This window comes from Cygnus atratus, chromosome 1 (genome assembly GCF_013377495.2).
Source record: "Cygnus atratus isolate AKBS03 ecotype Queensland, Australia chromosome 1, CAtr_DNAZoo_HiC_assembly, whole genome shotgun sequence".
NCBI classification, from domain to species: domain Eukaryota; kingdom Metazoa; phylum Chordata; class Aves; order Anseriformes; family Anatidae; genus Cygnus; species Cygnus atratus.
The window spans coordinates 78,691,938-78,713,579 of record NC_066362.1 but is presented as its reverse complement, the minus strand read 5'-3'; the positions used below and the strand labels follow the sequence as shown (position 1 = coordinate 78,713,579).

At 38.0% G+C, this 21,642-nt stretch overlaps 1 protein-coding gene across 1 annotated transcript in view; it reads right to left on the bottom strand.

The window, feature by feature from the left end:
- The window catches only part of VWF (von Willebrand factor), a 146,669-nt gene that overhangs the window by 74,078 nt on the left and 50,949 nt on the right, over positions 1 to 21,642 (bottom strand). The window contains exons 18-25 of the mRNA XM_035540538.1: positions 16,613 to 16,716; positions 9,327 to 9,465; positions 8,180 to 8,314; positions 4,806 to 4,952; positions 3,992 to 4,132; positions 2,407 to 2,526; positions 1,588 to 1,744; positions 829 to 987 (exon numbers count right to left, since the gene is read on the bottom strand). Of these exons, the coding sequence (XP_035396431.1) occupies positions 829 to 987; positions 1,588 to 1,744; positions 2,407 to 2,526; positions 3,992 to 4,132; positions 4,806 to 4,952; positions 8,180 to 8,314; positions 9,327 to 9,465; positions 16,613 to 16,716 (1,102 nt within the window). The remainder of the gene's footprint in view (positions 1 to 828; positions 988 to 1,587; positions 1,745 to 2,406; positions 2,527 to 3,991; positions 4,133 to 4,805; positions 4,953 to 8,179; positions 8,315 to 9,326; positions 9,466 to 16,612; positions 16,717 to 21,642) is intronic.

Below are 21,642 nucleotides of genomic sequence, written 5' to 3'. Positions count from 1 at the left end.
GAGATACCAAAGCCCAGAATATTCTGGTCTTAAAATACCTGCTGTCTTTGCTTTCATGTCTTTTCATTCTGACCTTACAAGCTATTTATTCATCTGAGTTTTCACTCTCCATTTGGACCTTGCTTGTCTTTCACACTCTCCCTTTCTGTCTATCTTTTCCTCTCTCCCCTGTATTTTTTCTAAGAGAGTTGATGGGAACATTTAGGCCGAAAGTTCACGCTCAGAGGAGGATAGCTGCCGGGCACTCTCAAGGGCACCAGAGACCTGAAGGCAGTGAGAAGGTCAGGTCAGGTCAATGGGTTTCCCCCACCACAGTAGGGCTGGAGAAAAGCTCTCTGAAGGACAGCTTTTTTTGAGTGTCCAGCACAAATTCATACCCTACAAAGTCAACAGCCTCTATCGTAAAACAGCCCCTAACTCTCCTCCTATCTCCCTTTCTTATTACCCTGTTCCCATCCTCTCATTCTTGCTGGCAGCATTCTATTCTCCTCTTCAAGGCACCATTTAGTGTCCTCCACACGCTGTGCTCATCTCACAAACTCAAATCAGGATGCCTACGACCTTCCAACTTGCACAGTTAAGAAAACACAGTGAAAATGCATCAGTAAGACTGTTGATGAGTTAACTGCAGTATCTAAATCTTATGCAATTTCCAGCCTTAGCAATCTGTGAATATTCCTGGACTGTAATACTTCTTGTCATGCAACAGCAACATTCAGTGTGGACGAAAAAAAAAAATAATAATAATAACTGAACAACAATACCAAAAAGTAACAGGAGCAGAGCAGAAAAAGGTAAATAACTGACTAAATCAAAAGATGGACTTACCTGCAGGACAGTGCACATGGCATCCTTCTACACACTGTAGAGGGCACTTCAAAGGCTGTGGGTGCTGGCATGTTATAAGACAAGCGGGTCCACAGCTGTTATATCGCCATTCACATTGATAATCTAATTCTTGTTTATTCAGGTGCTCACAGCTTTGTGCTATATAGTGAAAAAAATTGTAGACAGAAGATCAAACCAGACTATAGTCACCATGCCTCTCAAAACTAAGACAACAAACTGAGTACAAGGTGGGCCATGTATGCATTGCAAAAGAAAAATGTACATCGTAAAATAACTTTTCTTTTTTTTCTCTACTACTTCCATGGCAGGCCACATCTTCAAACTTCTTATATATATATATATATATATATATATATATATATATATAATGAAATACTTGCTGTAGATGAGAGAGATTTGTTTTTGATAAAAACAATTGCAAAGAATTGACACTAATTTAAAAAAAAATGTACAGAAAAGAATATTTCTTTCCCTGGATTTGATTGTCCCACAAGTATTATATCCCCTTACTGAGGGAATGGCTTTTCTAGGTACGGTTCTGAACATAAATAGAAAAGGGAAGGGAAATGTTGCTTCTAGCCTGGTTTAATTAAAGAGAACTCTGGACATCAGCAGGAGCAGAGCTGGATAAGAGCAGTCTAGCTGAACCAATGGCTTATTGATTAAGAGCTTGAACCTTTTCAGTTTATTTCCCAGACAAAATCATTCCCAATTCTTCTCCATCTACCCTGTACTTACGGCACAGATCTGCTGATCTCCAGTGAACAGTAACACCTTTTTGTGCACAGACATGTGCATAGGCTGCTATAGCATCACAGAAGCAAGCACAGTCCCCAGTAGACTCACAAGCACAAGTGTCATACATACAAATATCTATGTAGGGTTCAGGATTCACCTGAAAAAAAGATAAATTCAGGGTACAGTACACTCACTGATTCCCTTCATCCCCTTCTTCTATACATGTTTAATCTTCAGGTGGTTTGCCTGCTCCATTTGCCAAGAGTTGAGATGCCACAAAAATCAGTAGAGATCCTTCTGCTGACACCAGCAAGAACTCAAATCAAGCCACATTCTCAAAGTTATTATAGACATTGCAGTTTATTGTCCCTTAATACTCCAGATATGTAGCAACTTTATACATTTGGGGCCCTGTTACCAAACCCTCTTGTGCATTTGGGGTAGAATGCAGTATGAATGGCATTATATTAGCTCAGGACTTTTTTCCCCTCACCCTGCCCTGCCTCCTTCCCCCCTCCTCCAAAACAAAAACAAAAACAAAAACTTAACCCCTGTGCTTGACTTCATGTGTCAGTCTGGGGTTTAGAGTAAAACTTCCCTCAAGCAGAAGTTTTTCTATAGCTTTCCACTAGGGGGATTCCTGCATTTTCCCACAAAGCGTCAGCTACAGGACAGGGTCACAGATGAGAACGCCAATTAGTCAGTCCCCTTCATGTCCTGTATGCTGTCAGCACAACTGTACTTTCCCCTCAGCTATAATCACTGACAACACAGCTCATGAAGAATTGAAGGAAGTGAAACACAGGAAACAATACGTACAAGCTTTTTGCATTCTTCAAAGAGACTCCCAGACAAAATGCTGCATGATGTTTCTACCATCACCTGCTTCAATACGTTGCCATTACACAATGGAGACACCAAGGCTTGTTCCTGGTTGTGCTTAATATTGTAAGAGACAATCACACACTGCATTAGTCTTGACTTTAGGATCTTAGGGACTCTTCCAATTGAAGTAAGAGACTCACTAGCACTAGACATTTTTCACAGAATCACAGAATCATTTAGGTTGGAAATGACATCATAAGATCATCTACTCCAACCAACCTTTCATGACAAAGTAAATTCTTTCTTTGAATAAAGTTTCATCTTGCTACATGGCAGGAACAAATTCTGCAGCAGAAGAACACAAAGTAGAGCAGGTCATCTCCCTCATTGTCTCCAGGTTTGTATACTGCAGTTTTAACACAAATATTTTCATAATGTTAAGTCTCACTGTACCAAACATACATCCTGAAAAACAATTGTTCAGAGCTCTCCAGGAGGCCTGTGAGCCTCACAGATAATATCAGTCTTCAGCAGATAATAGTCAAGGCTACTGCTGAATAATAAAGCCTCACTAGTCTCCCCCTCTTCATTTTAATTTAGCTAAGAACAAGGAGCACAAGTATCGACATGGTATTTATCACAGAGATATCCTGTAGGCTGTGTCTTGTGCTAACTGATCTGAAATGTGGAGCTGCTCCTTCTCAGTCTTACCCAGAAGTCTCAGTCCCCATTATTACAACTTCTCTGTGCTCCAGTCAAGTCATATTTAAAAAAAAAAAAAAAACACATTCAGGCATTCAGGAAGATAATGCTGTGGCTAAGTAAACTAACCCAGAAGATTTCATGTGATCAAAAATAAATATTTTTCTGACAATATAAATATTTTAAGGAAAGATTAAACAAAAAAAAAAAACAACTCAATATTTGCAAAAGAGGAAGTACACTAGTTATTTGTAGCATAACTAGTGCCCTGTGAAATCACCTAATCTCTACAATGAGGACTTAGGTAGCACTCAGAATTCAAAAGCTGTGATATCATGGCAATAAAGTCTTACACTCACTCCTGCATCTTGTCTTTTCTGCTCATGCCTCTCTAATCTGAAAGTAATAACTGACTGCTATCTAAAAACATCAAGAACCATAAAGAAATAAATCAATCTGTGCACTGAGCTGTTCAAAAATGAATGGACTAAGACTTGGGATACAGAGTTTGGATGGAGAAATATGAAATCTTTATCTGAACTCCTCCTGTCTGAAAATTACAGCTGTTTTTTTAGATTAAGCTCTAAAATGAGATTTCCAGTTATACCTGGATTTCTAGCGTCTGGGTTGGCAAACTCTATGAATAGCCTCTACCATGCAGACTGGCTGTTTTAATATTCATCTGAAGCCAGACTGCCCATAGGCCTTAAATAAGTTAATTGATCTTTTATCAGATTTCAAGAAAGAATATTATTTGGCAAAAATATACGAGAAGGAGTTCATTTCTATTTATTTTTATCTTTTCAAAGCTCTTTACCCACACACAAGTGATACTGTAACCAGTATTAATTAGTTTTCACTGTTTATTCATAATCACCTTTTTGACATCAGCACAGTACGTATTAACTTTCCAAGAGTTCCCAAAGTCAACTGGATCTACTTCAACATGTTCATTGCTGCTGGTCAAATCGTTGTTTTGGATTCCATCAAAATTTCCACACAGACCACACACTTGATCCTTGCAGGGAAAGAAACACAAAATACATAAATCTTACATCTGTAGGCTGTCTCAGAGCTTTGCTAAGTCTTTTTAGCCTACTACTATAATGGCACAAGGCTTAAAAACTGAATTGTCCCTGGCCTTGCCAAGTTCACTAAAATACACGTATTCTGTCACAGAGAATGTTTAGCTCTTACTCCCATTCTGCTTAGCTGAAAGTAGGACCTGTCTGTCTCCAAGGTCTCCAGAATGCAAGAAGACAACTCTGACTAGTGGTACCTGTTGACTGTATTTGGAGTGGCTCCAGGAAGTTTACCTATAATGCCATCTTATTCCTCAAGATGACCATCATGTTACCATCACTAGTAAATCTGGCTCCTTTCGTTCCTATTGTACATGGAAGAAATTATCTCAGTCCTTCAAAGTAAAGTTATTCTAAGGCACCATAGCATTCATCTCTTCTATCATAGCTCATCTCCAAAGACCCAGAATTTTGCCATTACAGTTGAACCATAAGGGAAGGTAAGCGACCTTTACGTATTACAAAAAATCCCTTCATTTTCAAGTAAGCACTCCATGGAAATCTATCTGCATGTCTGCATTAAAAAAAAAAAAAAAAAAGCTATCCCTCAAGAAGAGTGCAAATGCATTCTTTAGTGAGAGTAAGAATTAAAGCAAAAAAAACACTTACTTTGAAATTGGCTTTTAAAATAACTGAGACTCCCATGGCAAGATCCCAGGTCACACTGATGCTGTTGCCCAGTAAAATGATGTAATAACGGCCAGACTTCATGACTTCTAAATCATCGCTGTCCTTAGGAGGTACCTTGATGTTCACCTGAACAAGAAAAACACTGTGTTATCAACAGTCTCTCTAATTCCTTTTACATGTGGGTCACCTTCCCAGTGGGACATGCACTTATAGATTAGTGGCTATTTTCAAACATGCTGTTCACCAGAGAACAGACAGATCCCAGACATCAAACAGATGATCCTGAGTACTTGCAAAACTGCGAACAAAGTATGTGTACAGGACTGATTACAGACCTGTCTCTACTCTGAAAAGCTGCAGTGGACAAATTATTGCCTTAAAAGCAGCACTGCTGAATAGCAAATAGGGATAAAAGTACAGTATTTCAACCTCATCATATTTCTACAACTTTGAATGACGTAACGTCTTATGCACTCCTGAGATAAAACATACATTCGCCATAAACACTGACACACAAAACCCAAGACTGATAAACTGAAGCTGGGTTGATAAGAGTACTGGGTATACCAGTAAATACTCAGTAATAGCTTGCTGAATAATTATATTTTTATTTATTTATTTATTAAAAGGAAACTAACAATTCTGTGCTCCTGAGGCAGATAGTGGCAAAAAGGCTGGCTTGGTAAAGGTGTAATGTGAACTGAGAGAAACACATGCATGGGTGGTCTCTGAAGGGCCAAAGCCTGATTCTGAAGTCAAGAATTATTTTTTTTTCCCCAACCATAGCAATAGGAAGCAATAGGAAAAATCCTAAGAGGATCATTTTGGTCGTTTATTTTCTTTTCCATTTTTCCATCACTTTCACTTCCCCTGCGTGCCTCTCCTCTTTCTTTCCATCTGACTGCCAATTCACAGCCTCCAGCTACTGAGAACTTGAGAAATTCATTTAAAATGTTTTCTTTCACATTGTAATCCCCTTTCAATGGGAACCTTAATAGGATTATTAACCACATTTCAAGAGAAAGGTCTGGAATGGCTGTTACTTTAAATACTACTAATGCATTAACTGCTAACTGCTAGCTTGTGGAAGAGGTAGATGAAACCTTTTAATCAGTACAAATAGTGATAAAGGGATGGAAAAAAAGGGGAACCCAGAAACTATTCAACCACTCCCTAGTTTGAGGGAAAAATACCTCCTTATCCCACTACTCATCCTTGCTTAATTCAATAAAAATGCTGCAATGTAATTCAATTTTCTTCAGCTCTGCAGTGTGATCAAAAGCCTTTATCCCCAGAGAAAACAACTTACATTCTTGAAGGATCTCCCAAAAAGGGCTTTCAATGTCTGTAGGGAAAAATATGCTAAAAGATAGACTATTCTAGGAACTGGAAGCATTTTCATCTTCTTCTATGCCCATACATACTTATTCTATGTGTATACTATCTAGACGCATTTGGTCATGTATCATCTAAATTTCTATAGTATTCTCTATCTTTACAAACACAGGCAAAACAAAATCAAAACAAAACAAAACAAAAAGAACAAACAGCAACAACAAAGCAACAAAAAAGCAACAACAAAGGAGGACAAAGCTGAGCTGGCAGGTTAACCTAAATTACAGAATTTCTATGTTTAAGGAGGCTGTTTTACCAACCATGAATTTGTAAACTTTCAGCCTTGCAAAGTGGCAAATATACTTGTTTCAGAAGAGCAAAAATTAATATTTATTTATTTATTTTTAATATGAGGCATGACTGTAATATATAGATACTTCAGTTAAGCCCTATTTAACATAAAACTAGAAACTGCTCTCAAAACATTACCATCTTAAAACAATACCACTTGGAAATATGTTGCCCCCCTCAAAATAAATAAATAAATACATAAAAAGACTCAATTCTCTTGCTTGCTTCTAAGGACTGGCCTGGGAAAAGAGTATAGAAAATCATCCCTGTATGAGCGTTTGCCAGTCTTCAGAAGGTTTTTCTTAATCCCTTCTCTGTTTTCTGCTATTTCTAAGAAAACCTTCCCTATTACACAGAGCCATGCACTCAACAGAAAGACAACTGAAAGTCCAGTGGTCTGTCTTGTGATACAGACCTGGTTTGCAAGGACATTCTCAGAAAACAAGCACCCTCTGATGTTCTCACTAGGACTCACCAGCTGCCTAATTTCCATCTCCTGTCTTTTCTGCCCCTTATTTAGGTGTCCAAGTGGAATCATACCTCTTCTGAAAAATGACTCCTAAAGGAGCTCTCAGACTACAGCTGGTTTTGCAGACTGATCCCTGAACTAGTATTCACCCTCATTCAGATAGGAGACTCTTTAGCCAGTGGAAATGAAGAGTTGGTTGCACAACCAAAATGTCCTGTGTTCATTCCTCCAGCAACCAAAAGCCTACATGGATCATCTGCTGTCAAGGTACACTGTGCAGACACTATTAATAATGGTCATGTTTTACAAGTTCCTGTCAAGCATCAGTGGCAAGCAGCAATTTGCAGGCAATTTGCAGACTATGCAAAACCTGATTCAGCTTTGACTGTTAAACCAAACAAGGCAAATGTAGAGCAGTTTCACATTTCACTGGGAACATTTTTGCAGATCTCTAGCCCAGATGCCAGTTTAGAGCCCAGTACTTCTGAAAACTGAGCAACTGAAACCCTGCAATTCATTATAGCTCTGGAATGTTGGAGCACACAGACAGGTACAGAGCCCAAGGAAAAGAGCTGAACTCTGCCCTTTGGAAAGCTTCTTTCCTGCCATGTAGTGACATGGGAGGTGGAAGTGATTCTTTGTCAATTCTTCATTGTTTGTTGATAGGAAAGGGGGAAAAAAAGCGAAATCCAGTCGTCCGGATTTCCTATCTGACAATATAACAAGGGAAAGAATAGTTGGTACTTGGTTCTGCAGTATCAACTTACAGGCACTTTCCCTGTGTGCTCAGTCCTTCAGACTGCTAATTTAGGTCTGAAGTTTTACTAGTCATGGGACAGTCACTTCTTAGCTCTTCCTTACATTTAACCTTGATTGAAATATTCTTAGACCTCTCACATTTAGAAAGGGTATTCCTCAAATGAGCTTGCATTAAACAGCATTTTTATCCAAGATAAACTTACTGACATCAAGCAGAAATACCAAAATGGCATTATATCTCTGGAAGAAAAATGGCTAATTACAATAATCCTTTATAATTATAATTATTATTATCTTACTAATCTGTTCAATTTATGATTTGGTTTTCAAGAACCACTGAGCATAAGATTATTCATCCCTCATGTTACATTACCAAGCATCCTGAAATTTTAACAGTCTCGTCAAAAAAGGGAAAGAAAGAGAACCGGCGTGTACATACATTTCCATTAAACAACTCTATTTCTCCACTTTTATACAGAATGATAACCCTTTTCGAGCACTTTTCTCCAGTGAAGCCACATCCTTCATTTGAAATTAATATCCGGAATGTCCCAGAGTCATCCTTGCAGAAATCCTATCAGAAAAAAATAAATGAATGAGTCATTAATATGGGTATTTGAGAAACACATACAGATCTATGGAGAAAAATGAGTGCTCAAATAATACTCTACATAGCCAATAAGATATATGTACGCATGTCTGTTATTCCCATATTGATTTATTTAGTTCTTAGCATTGGTATTCGTGTTGTCCACCTCTCCAAGAATAAGGTACACTCTGCCAGTGACATACACATATACTTGCCTGCATATTTTGTAGGGTATTCTTTAGCAGGGACAATCCACGCTATTACAGTCTGTGATGTTTCAAAGATCTGTCACTGTGTACATCTTAATACACAAATACAAACTGGTATAACAGTGAAAACAAGACTCAATGATAAAATAACGATTTGCATTTGTAGTTGAGCTTTATTCTCATTTAACTCTCTAAATTTCTAGCTGCTCCCACAAATCACAGGCTGATATTAGTGTGCTGTGTTTTTATTCACCTCTCCTCTTTGCTATGAAGAAAATGGGTATTGTCAGTGTACTGCAAACAGTTTGGTGCATAGAACAGGACAGTGATGTTGTCAACCTGAATGAGTAGAATCTCTGCTCTGGAAGTATTTAAAGCAGTTTCACTAAACACTTCTTGTCCCACTTAGTCTGAAGGAGAAGTCGGACACAATAAGCCATCCTCACTAGAGGATGAATAGGCAACTGGGGAGCAAGGAAAGACCGACGTACAGGCACCTAAACTCCATTGCTAGAGCTGAGATTTAAGGTTTCTCTATACCATGCTGCTCTCACATGTTTTATGACAGCCAGCTAGACATACCACAACCTAATTCACTTCTCTATAAAACAATGAAGTCTTCGAATTTCTCGGGGTATCTGTCAAGCCAGTAATAAGCTCTGCTCTCCTCTGCATTGAACGTGACTTAGTGATCATTTTACTGAGACTTTTCCAGATGCTGGACTTTTCTCCTGGTGTAACACACTTTATACACAATCAGACAGTTTAGGCATTTGACGTACTCTTACCTGAACTAATACATACTGACAGTCTCCTGGAAACCTGTATTTCAATCCATCAAATGTCAAATAATGAGCTGTACCAATAACACTGCAGGTGCCATCACAAGAATTTTTGGTGCATTCCCATTTTCGACCACGACACACACTGCAACAGAGGCAAATCAGTGACAGTTATCATTTCCAATGTATATAAAAAGTAAGAGAATGTAAGGTGCTTCAGGAAAAGAGAAACAGCAAAAGTTGCTGCTTCCAGGAGCTCATGATCTGATGATTCTTCAAAGGACACACAACAAACATTGACAGTTACTATCTTGTATCTTTCACTATCTGCTTGACAAAACTTTTACTTATACTTGTCGTTGTATTCAACAACACCCACAGATTTTGGGGTCCTCAGTTCAAGGTAGTTTAAAAGGGGATGGGACTTCAATATAAATCGTGTTTGGCACTTAATGAAAATGAAGCCATTTTCAAGTTCTTCAGACAAAATATTCACAAATAAAGGCACTTAACACACCAAATAATTAAGGGTAAAAAACATCTTTTGAGCCTTCATAGATTTGTAGAGCATAACACCAGAAGACTTCATTTGATCTTCTAGTCTACTTTCCTAGGAGACAGGAGTCAAATCTGCTCTGAACCCAAGACTTTGATACTGACTGAAGTATCTCTTCCACCGAGATATTTGAAAATAAAATTGGAGTCCAAGTTTTCTGAGCAATACTGCCAGCAATTAAACTCTGCAGTAAGTAGTAGGCACAGATATATTAAGGATGCAGATTCTTAGCTGAAAGTTGTTTAACTATAAGTGCTGAAGGCTGATATTTCAGTTTGATTTTCTTTGTTATCAGCTTTCTTTAAATCTGAAATGAGGTTAGGTGTTCATGATTTGTCCACAATAAGAAGCACACATACATGTCTTTATGAATGGAATGACTTTGTCATTCTCTGCTATCTTGCAACGGAAATAATAATGTCAAAACCTAACCCATGTCTAAAAGACCAGACTCCCCTGCAGGAAATGGAACTTTGGACAAAAGGTGCACTGTAATGTATAGGTAACTGCATATTATTAACCAATAATAAGAAATGATAAGAGCAATTGCAACATACAGGAATTGTTTTTATAGAACAGATTTTTTTTGTGTGGTGACTATTTCAAATGCAGAGTTACGGTCTAATGTTTTGTTGTTGTTGTTTTGTTTTATTTGTTTGTTTGTTTATGTATTTATTTACTTAAGATCAAGCCAAGCATCCTCTTAACTAAATAGACATTAAGAAATCATTTGCCTAGTATATCAAAGCAACACATTTTTTGTAAAATAAATAAATAAATAACATTCTTAGTATGCTAAGCTGGAAATAAAAGAGTAAAAATTTTGATGTATATATTTCTTTCTGGTCATTTTGGGGTTTGTTGGTTTTGGTTTGAGGGGGGGAAGTTGTTTTAATATTTGACTTGTTGTCTTCTATGGGCAAATCGTGTAATTCCCCAGGGTGAGATTTGACTTGAACTTTGTTCTCTTCTTTTTCCTGTGCACAGGTCAGGGAGTGACCTACTGCAGACCAAATGGAAGCACTGTTCCCCTGCATGTCTTAAATCTGGCCATTAGCTGCAACTCTGAGGAATCTATGCGTTTTTTCTGTGCTGCTGCTCAGTTGTGTCCACAGCAGATCGTCCCTGGGCTACCCAGATAGTTTTCATTACACCACCATGCACCAGATGACAACCTCACTCATCAGCATAAATTAACATACAATAACACTGGGTGCAGAAATCCAAATAGTGAATTTACATGTTCAATGCCTAAAGAATGTGTTTCCCCTTTTCTTACAAGCTGTACACAGGAATACATGCTTTTTGAACATCTGTATTACAAAAAGAGGCCTGAACAGATCCTTCTGGAATATTTCATCATACTACTAGTACTTTATTTTGGATGTCCTGTTCTGCTCAGAGTATCCTTTAGAAAAACAATTTACCCTCTAAGGACCATTACAGTTTAAATATAAAGTATAATATCAGCAACCCTGTTTTTATCTGCAGTACTGTCCATTTTTCCTCATTGAAAGCCAAAATAGTGGTAAATTTAATATTCAGATGATGTCAAAGGACATGTTTTCTCTAGTGACCAATTTTTGGGACAAAGTAACCAGAACTGTAACTCAGTCCTGTCCAGTGGCTTTTGTTCAGATTATATACTTAAGGATAATACCACCCTTCTCTTAATAGGTGTCTGCTCTTACATAAAGTTAATTCTTCAACATAGTTTATCTGACCTAGCAACTGAAGACATTACCTCATAGTCTGACAAGAACACACATATGAATAGAAATATTTCATTTTCTGCACATAGGTACACATGTACATACACCCTCTGAGGAATGGCCTACAGTGTGATACTGTCCCCTGAGGTCTCCTGTGGTGGTCAAAGCAGAATATCCACTGTATAGGAGAATTCACATTTGGCTACATACATACACATTTGACACCAAGCTAAATATCAGTTTATTTGACAGAAGCTGTGACAAGAGCATGCCTGATCTTGAAATGAGGTACACTGGCTGTTCCCTGCCTGTATAGCTTACAAGTAACGTTACATAGAATGCCTGCTAGACTTCCTCACAAGCACAGATTATGGAAGAAAAGGATGGCATAGCCTGACATGCAAAGCAAGATACTGTCTTGTCTTTTCATAGAGAGGGGAATTCTGAAGATAAATCAGGCACAGGGTTAAGTTCTTGAACTCATTATACCCATGTTGCTGTAGCAGTTGAACTGCACTATCATTGTCGTATAAATGCAGTGATGCCATGATGAAACAGACTGCATTCTTTTTTTGGTATCTCTTCCCCCCTACCTCCACTTTTTTCTTTTCTTTTTCTTTTTTTTTAAATCTTACTGTAAACTCGATTGATTTTAATGCAGTTATAACAGCATAACAGGCTGAATAAAAAATATCAGACCTCTTATTCTTCATGAGGATACCAAACTGGACATATTCAACATCAAACATTATTAAATTTCTAAGAGTTGCCAAGAATCCTTGCATCCTTTTGTTACTGTGATACATAACAATCTAAATCCTACAAAGTACCCTTACAAATAAGGCTCAAGGAGGTAAATACCATTATCCTCATGCTAAAATAAGGGAAATTCAGAAACAAAGATAAGAAGAGACTTCAGAGTATCCACCCAAGCCTGTGTATCCTGGAGACTCACAGGCTTTACTACACAAGCTGCAGGTATGAAAGGGGATCTTTCACTTGGCATACCCATGCTTTTGAACTGTGAAATAAATTGATTTGTTAACTAACAAGAAACTGAGCAAACAAATAAAAAGAAAGGTCAATGAAGCAGAAATTCTGTTCACTCATTTGTTATTAATTTGGGGGTTTAGAATAGCCTCTAACACAATCTAATAATCTAATCTAATAATAATAATTTAATAATCTAATAAGCAATAGCTTGCATGAGGTGGGAGAAGCATTCATCTACAAAATGTATATGAATGCAGATGAACAACTTCACTGCCCTAGGGATTTTCTAATCAAGCTCTGTAAGGGCAGGGAAAGGGGAATTTTATCCCTACTTTACAGATGTAAAAACTGAGGGATGAAATACCCAAAGTATTTTCCCAAGATCAAATTGCTAACCAAAGCAAAAACAGGTACTGAACTGAGTTCTCTGTTGTCCCAGAGTAATGCCTTAACCCAAGAGTAATCAATGCTTACTCTTGATAATACTTCAAAGCATAATAAATTGTTGTGCAATACATTTTCTTCAAAGAATGATGTTTCACTAACATGAAACCTATTACACCATCCTCTACTAAATCAAATATGTAGAGTAAGACCAAGATTTTGTGTGTATGTGCAAAGACAGATTATAAAGTATATGGTTTAGCAAAATTCAGATTAGCAAATTTATTCTGTGTCCGGCTTCATAAATGTTATTCCAAGATTTTCACTGAGCTCTACAATGAATTCCCAATACACAGCATAACAAAAGCTTTGCCACTAGCTTAGACTTGGAGACATTCCGTTGTTCATGAATTAGGGTCTCCCATATGTCAAGTCAAATGTAAACGCCAAATCTGACACCTCTGACTCATATATTGCGTTTGCAGGTGTTCACATCTGGCTAAGAACAAGTGAGAATGAGAACTCCTGCAACAGCAGTACGAAAAGCAAAAACAAAAGAAAAGGAAGATCTGAGCTCCAAAATGCAGACTCTCAATTCTTATTAATTCTCAAAGCAATAGTAATTTCCTATATCACTTTCTAAATGACATTTGACTTGATATTTGCTGAGAACTATCATTAAGCTGTTCAAAGTTTTATAGTTTAAACAGCCCTATTGCTACTTTTTGAAAGGAACTTATTTTCCAATCTTATTTTCATACTAAAGAAAAATATCTAAAATAAGATGAAGGCTTTCTTACCAATGAGAAAAAGCATATTTTCTAACATTTTCTTGATGTTGATATTGAAGAAAATTCTGTGTTTAAGAGGAAATGTCCTTTACAATGTCATTGTCAAAAAACAAAAGGCCAGTTACAAGAACAAAGCAATATGGCTATAACTATTTCAAGATTGAAGATTTTAAGAACAATTGAAAATAAAAGACTGTGCATGGTTATTGTAAAGAACATAGTGAATCTTGCAAATTTCACAACAATATGAAGGAGCTTTACACCTTACTATATGAATAAAATTATCACTGTGTCTGTTTTTTAACTGAGTCACTTTTACCCACTTGCAGTGTAAGCACATTACAGTATACGTATCTATAAAAGAAACTCAGTTTTTCCTCCATCTTCCTCCCTTGAAACATACTTTTCCCCAGCTTTAATTGTAATACACAATTCATAAAGTAATATATTGGAAGAGAACTATTTCCATACAAAACCATGAAACCTCATATCCAAATCTAACTAGTTATGAGCAGTCCCACTAGTTTCAAGGTGCTGATTCTCTGATCCAATTCCAATTAGTCACACAAAGAAGTCCAAAAAGAACACAGTTTCTGTACCAATGGTACAGAGCACAGAGAACGAAACACCTCTCCAAAACAGTGAGTGTGCTGTGCAGGTAAAAATCAAGAGATATCCAGCAGGCAAATAATCTATACCTTTCCTGAGGCTCCTCTTTAACATTTGCCTGAAGGGCATACAGTTGGCATATCACAGCCCTTCTGCTGATGCATGCTCCTGCCTGAAAAGGATTGATTTGTAGGGTTCCATGGGAAGCATGACAGCAGAGGTTAGAAACAAAATGCAGGCTCCATTCTTCCCACTGCTCCTGCATTTTTTCTTGCGTTGAAAGACCAAGAAGCAAATCCTAGTGCCTACAGAGGACCTACACAGACATGAAGGTATTGAGTGAGCTGGTGGATGCGCTCGCAAAGCCACTTTCCGACATTTATCAGCAGTCCTGGCTATCAGGAAGGTCCAAGTCAACTCTCACCTAGCAAATGTGATACCTATCTACAAGAAGGGCCAGAAGGAGGATTCGGGAAACTACAGGCCTGTCAGTCTGACCTCAGTTCCAGGGAAGCTCATAGAGCAGATTATCTTGAGTGTCATGCAGCACTTACAGGACAATCAGGTGATCATGTCCAGTCAGCATGGGTTTATCAAAGGCAAGTCCTCCCTGAAACACTCGATCTCCTTCTCGGACAAGGTGATGCACTCAGTGGATGAAGGAAAGGCTGTGGATTTGCTCTACCTAGACTTCAGTAAGGCTTCTGACACCATTTCCCATGGCATTCTCCTGAAGAAGCTGGCCTCTCAAGGCTTGGATGGGTGTACGCCTGTTGTACGAGGACAGGCTGAGAGAACTGGGCCTGTTTAGCCTAAAAAGTGAAGACTGAGGGGAGACCTCATCAATGTGTACAAATATCTGAGGGAAGGGCGTCAAGACGATGGAGCCAGTCTCTTTTCAGTTGTGCCCAGTGACAGGACAATAGGCAACAGGCACAAACTGAAACACAACCTCAGCCATTCGGTGATTCCGTGATTCTGTACACTATGTTGGGTTAAAAACTGGCCGGGTGGCCAGACCCAAAGAGTTAAACTGAGTTGGAAGCCAGTCACTAGTGGTGTCCCTCAGGGCTCAGTGGTGGGGCCAATTCTCATCAATATCTTTATCAATGGTCTGGACAAGGAGATCGAGTGCACTGTCAGTGAGTTTGCAGATGACACTGAGTTAGGCAGGAATGTTGATCTGCTCAAGTGCAGGAAGGCTATACAGAAGGATCTCGATAGGCTGGACTGATGGGCCGAGGCCAACTGTACGAAGTTCAACAAGGCCAAGTGCTGGGTCCTGCACTAAGGGCACAACAACCCTAAGCAGTGCTATGGGTTGATGTAAGAATGGCTGGAAGGCTGCCCATCAGAAAGGGACCTGGGGGTATTGATCAATATCTGGCTGAATATGAGCCAGCTCAGGTGGCCAAGAAGGCCAACAGCATCCTGGCTTGTATCAGAAATAGTTTGGCCTGCAGGACTAGGGAAGTGACTGTCCGTCTGTACTTGGCTCTGGTGAGGCTGCACCTCAAATACCATGTTCAGTTTTGGGCCCCTCACTACAACAAGGACATCGAGGTACTGGAGCGTGTCCAGAGAAGGGCAACGAAGGTGGTAAAGGCTCTAGAAAACAAGTCTTATGATGAGCAGCTGAAGGAGCTGGGATTGTTTAGCCTAGAGAAAAGGAGGCTCAGGAGAGACCTTATCACTCTTTCCAATTACTTTAAAGGAGGCTATAGCAAGGTGGGGATCAGTCTCTTCTCCCAAGCAGCAAGTGATAAGATAAGGGGAAATGGTCTCAAAGATTCACCAGGGGAGGTTTAAGTTGGATATTAGAAGAAATTTCTTTACTGAAAGGGTTGTGAGGCATTGGAACAGGCTATCCAGGAAAGTAGTTGAGTCACCATCCCTGGAAGTCTTCAAGAAATGTGTAATGTAGAACTTAGTAACATGGTTTAGTGGTGAACTTTAGTACTAGTTTAAAGGTTGAACTAGATGATCTTAGAGGTCTTTTCCAACCTGAATGATTCTATGATTCTACGTGGGCTACCTATTTGTGAGGCACCAGGTACAGTTTGCCAGACATTGCACTGGTCTTTATGCCACATGCAAAGGGAACATGTTGGTCTGTGTAATAGGTTTGTTATGGCACTACAAAGCCTGACTTCATACAAAAAAGATCCATTAAGCAAACAATTATTTTATATATATTTTAGAAATATATTAAGTGTTCCATAGAAAAATGCAGTTCCAGTGGCTCACCAGGTATTGCAGTCATTAGTCACTGTTTCTCCCTTGGCATATTCTCTTCCGTTGTGAAAACACGGGCACCTCTCAGGAGCAACACACTTGTTCTCATGTCGCACCTAAGCAAAACACACAGTTCATCAGCATGCAGGCCTGATGGTATGTGCCAGTACTCAGAAGAAAAAACACAAGAAAAGATGGATAAAGGAAAGGATCAACAAAATGGTTCAAGACTATCTGAGTTAAGAAATATATGGTATTGCTAATATTTTTTTTGCCATTAACAAAAGTAGAGCTACGGATACATAAATCACAGGCTTGTTTCAAGAGCCTAACACCAGCTGGGGAAATAGATTATGATCATGATGAAAAAGACCAGTTTGACCAAAACCATGATTTGGTGAAAATAAAATAGGCTAACCTGAATACACAGACCAAGTAAATACCACATGCTTCTCACACAAAACTAACTGAAGGGTGGCCTACCAGAAAAGCAGTCAGATGCATGGCTCAGCTGAGAGAGAAACAGAGAGGAGAAGATGAAAAGCAGTGGTGCCAAAAAGGTCTAAATTCAAGTAAAGATTCTGTTGTCACAGACACTCCCACACCCCCCCCAAAAAAAAAAACAAACAACTCTCTGTCAATTTGCCTCTGAAATATGCAGTAGTCACTCAATTTCTTTCAAATGCCTACTTACTATCCACAAGACCAGGAAAACCAGGTAAGTATCAGTCCATTATAGACATTATTCCACCTTCATAGGCTCTGTCACTGAGAAAGAGCTATAAAACTTTCTTTTTCAGTTTTGCCCTACTAAGCTTAGTTTCCTTTTGTATAAAAACAATTTGTCCCACTTACAACAAACAAAACAAAATGGTTTTATACCTCTCTCTCTCCATCTATCTTTCTCTCTCCCGACTCCCTTTCTATTTTGAAGGTACTCAGTTTTAGAGAATATAACAAAATTAAGGCTGGCTATACTGTTTTTAACTTGAGCGTGGTTCTGCAAAGCCAGTGATAGGTTTGGCTCTTGCTTCACGGAACAGTGAAATGGAGAGCACTTCCCCTCCTTCTCATTCAAAAGTCACAAAATATCACCTTCCCACTTTTAATTCTTTCTGTAAAATCACTAAAATTGTTCCTTTTTTACCATTAAATACAGGCCAATGAGATCAATGTAGTCAGAATGCCAGGTTAATAAAGTAGAATAGCTCTGTCTTTTCCTATGGGGGCCTAGAAGCGCCACAGGGAACTACTAACAAAAGGATTTCACAACCAGAGACCATTCATTCATATGCAGTTCTGTGGCTTATAGGGAGCTATATTATGCCAAATAAACTCATGTCAGTAGAATCAAGATGGAAACAAATATATGATTTTTTCAATGACAGAGCTGGAGCTCTACCTTGGACTTTATCTCCACAAAGGACAGGGAGAAAACAGGCCAGAGAATACCATGTGTTTCATAGGGCATTTAATCCTTCCTTCCTGGTGGCATTCAGGAAAATGTAATGCATGACTTCACTCATGGCTACATTTCTGAATTTTTCCACACTGTTCAGCAGCACTGTTCACAATAGACTTGAGCGCTAGCCTCTGGAAACAGAACCTGGGATTATACTTGCAGTTAGTAAAAGGAAGATTAGGACCTCTCCTACTTGCTCCCTCACACATCTACATGAAGCTCACCACAGCCTATCCTAAACTGATAAACTGAACAGAATGATATCCACTTTTCCATCACAAACATATGGCCACCACTGAAGTTACAGCGCAAAAAACTGTTAATTTGTTCACAAAGAGGTAAGACTATGTTTTCTAAACAGTGCAGAGTGAGTAGGTGGGATTTAAAAAGCCGGACATCAATACCTGGGGTGGAATTTGACCATTTATGTTTGCTGCAAAATTAATGAATGAAGATTTTGTCAATGACAACATACAACCTACTGGTCATATTGACACAACATCCATATCTGGCAACTCAGTGCCATGCTGGATTACATGCGTGTTGAGCGCGGTACCACGCAGTCAGTACTTACTAGGCCAGTTGCATTATTCACAAACAACTGGATTTTCTGTGGAATTATCTCAATTCATTAATAGATAGCATTTAATACAGGAGATCAAACATTTCTGAGTGCCTGAGGTGATAGGGAACACAAGTAGCAAACACAAGAAAAAATATGGGATTGTAATTAGTAGAGCTACTGTTCACACCACCTGACAATGATGCTCCTGACAGTGCATCCATGGGATTTCAAATGGTTGACTAGCTGATGAAGCTACCCACTTAGTTGGAGACCCAATAGAAATGTCCACCATTTCCTTGGCCTAACTGTCTTTCTAATTGTTAAACCTTGACAGATCTTGAAAAAGAAAGATAATATTACAGATTGCTCAATCAAATTAAAATTCTTCTTCCCTAAACTCTGCCTTGCTGAGGCTGAATCTGAATCTCTTTTAGACAATACAATTTCAATGAGTATTTTCACTCTGTTCCTCCAAATAAATAAGCCTGATAACTTCAGCAGAAAGTCATCCAAAGGTATGAAGGAGTAAAGGATTATGTAAAGGTAGTGGGTCAGATTAGAACCGAATAGCTGATAGATTTTAACTGAAAGAGCTCGTCACCAACCCTATGCAGACAAAAACAAGTTAAAAACATGTTAGGATAGACCACTCAAAACATGGGGTTTGGGATTTGAATTTTCTTTCTTATGTTTCCTGTCTGCTTCTCATGTTTGTTTTATGAAGCATTATCCTTGGGCAGATGCACATACAAGAAAGCTGCTACCACCTCCCCTTTAAGATTGTCATGTCGTCATACTGGACAAGCCTAAGCTGAAAAATATACAAGACAGCAAGTAGGAAAATCAAAATAACATTCTAGTAAGTTTCTGTAAAAACAGTTTGGAAGGAAAAAAAAAAACAACTTCCAAGTTTGTTTAGTTTTATTCTTTTTTTTTTCAACTAACATATCATAGGTAGAAATACTGTTATTTCAGCAATCAGAATACAATAGATTTTTTCATTTAAATTTTAAACATTAATTTTGCTTTAGTTGTTGGAAATTGAAAATTTTTCATTTTCCAGCTTTGGAGTGTCTAGATTTTGTGCTTTCAGAATGTTCTGCGCCTCTTTTTTCCCAGAAAGGTGGTTAACACTCCATTTCTATATTTATTAATATTTTCCAATGGGAAAAACCCAGAGTGCAGTAAACTAATCTGTGAAAGCATATTTTTCCTCACACTTCTGCACATATGTTATGATTTATCTTTTCTGCTCTGCAAAAGACTGACAAGTATGGAGAATTTCTCACCCTCCAGACAATCAAAGGCAGAAAAAAAGAATTACTTTTCATGACATATTGAACATTTTTATTTTCAAGAAATCAAAATGATGTAAAAGTTCCAGTCAGGATGAACTGGAAAACTTCTTTTTCAACTGGAACAAAAATCAGTTGAAAGAAATTAATTTTCTACTGCATTTTCCAGTTGGAGAAATAATAAATTGATTGATTGGCAATTTCTAACCCAGCAAATTTTTCATTTAAAATCTAGCCAACTCGAGCATCTCATTCATGAACAATCCTTGATTATATTTTTTTAATTATTTTTCAGATATGTAATTCAAAATTGAAAGCCAATTTGTGCATAAAGATTTTAGACTATAGATTGCTTTAAGACAGATAACTAACAGATCTGTAAATACCTCTATATATGTAGGGATAACATTACACTCAATTACATATTAGCTGCTACGTATAATTGCAAATCATACTGGAAAATTATTTATGTAAACTAGCTAGTTTTGATTGTGTTTCCTGTTTTATAGAAGGAAGATTGATTCTTTGGCTAATGAAGATCATTCATGATTTTCATATGCTATTGTACAGCATAAAAAAATATATATATATTTTGTAAAACGGCACAGGTATTTCCAGGGTGGTAATGTATGCAAATATTCATTCCCATAAACGCTCACTAGTCTGGTGTTGCTCACAGACATTCCTATAAATGTACTTCATGTTTGTGAGTGCTTGTAAATTAAACAGGATTACAGAATACCAACAAGGGAGATTGACTGGTAAAGAAATAGTAATACCTTTCCCTGGTCCCTTTATTTCTCAGCTCTACTGGTGCAAGTCTGGAAAACACAGACTTCATGACTTTGCAGTGCTTTTCCTCAGTACAGGTACAGAGAGGGACAATAGCAAGGAGAAGGTGGTCAGCTGGTCACCACCCTAAGTCCTTTAATCTTTGGCAACTGCTAACAGGGAGCACAAAGGCTCCCTGCAGAATTAAAAGAAAAAAAAAAAAAAAAAAAAAAAAAAACAGGAAAATGCACTAAACCATTAGGTACCTATTGGTGATGAAGAGGAAACAAGCTGGCATGTCCCATACAAGCACCCTTCAAGAGTCTAAGGCACAGCAAAGTGCAACCACATTTCATCAGAAAGCACCAACTTTGATTTCTTTGATTTTACCTTTGCATTGCTATGGTTACAGTAAAGTACTCTATATGCTAGTAACCTTTTTATTTTTATTTCCTGCCAGACAGGAAGCAAGTGAGAAGCAATTACAGACTGAGTTTATTGGAAGATTGAACCATACTGTCACCTAGTGGACAAAAGAGCTTATTTTACTAGTTGCGTGTTTTTGTTTTTGTTTTTATCTTGTTTTGTTTTTTAAAACTGGCCCAACTCTTCTATCAAAAGCCTGACAAACCACCGTGTTGAATTCAGTGGCATGTCACACCACTCCAGAAGCGACTGGAGTTTCTCATTCCAAAATATCAGGGACTGTTTTGCCTAGCAATAATTTTTTGTAACAATTGTTTGAATAATAGTTCCAACCTACTGAAAAGGAATATGAAATGATATAACAAAGAGGATGATGAATTACTAGGAAGTTGATTTCTTTTTTCTATTGAGTAGTTACCATAATTTGTTTTATATGAATATTTATAAAGTGTACTATTACCAAATCCTAGAACTGAAACCAAATCCCAAAGCTCTTCACCAAATAAAAGAGGTAATTCTGACT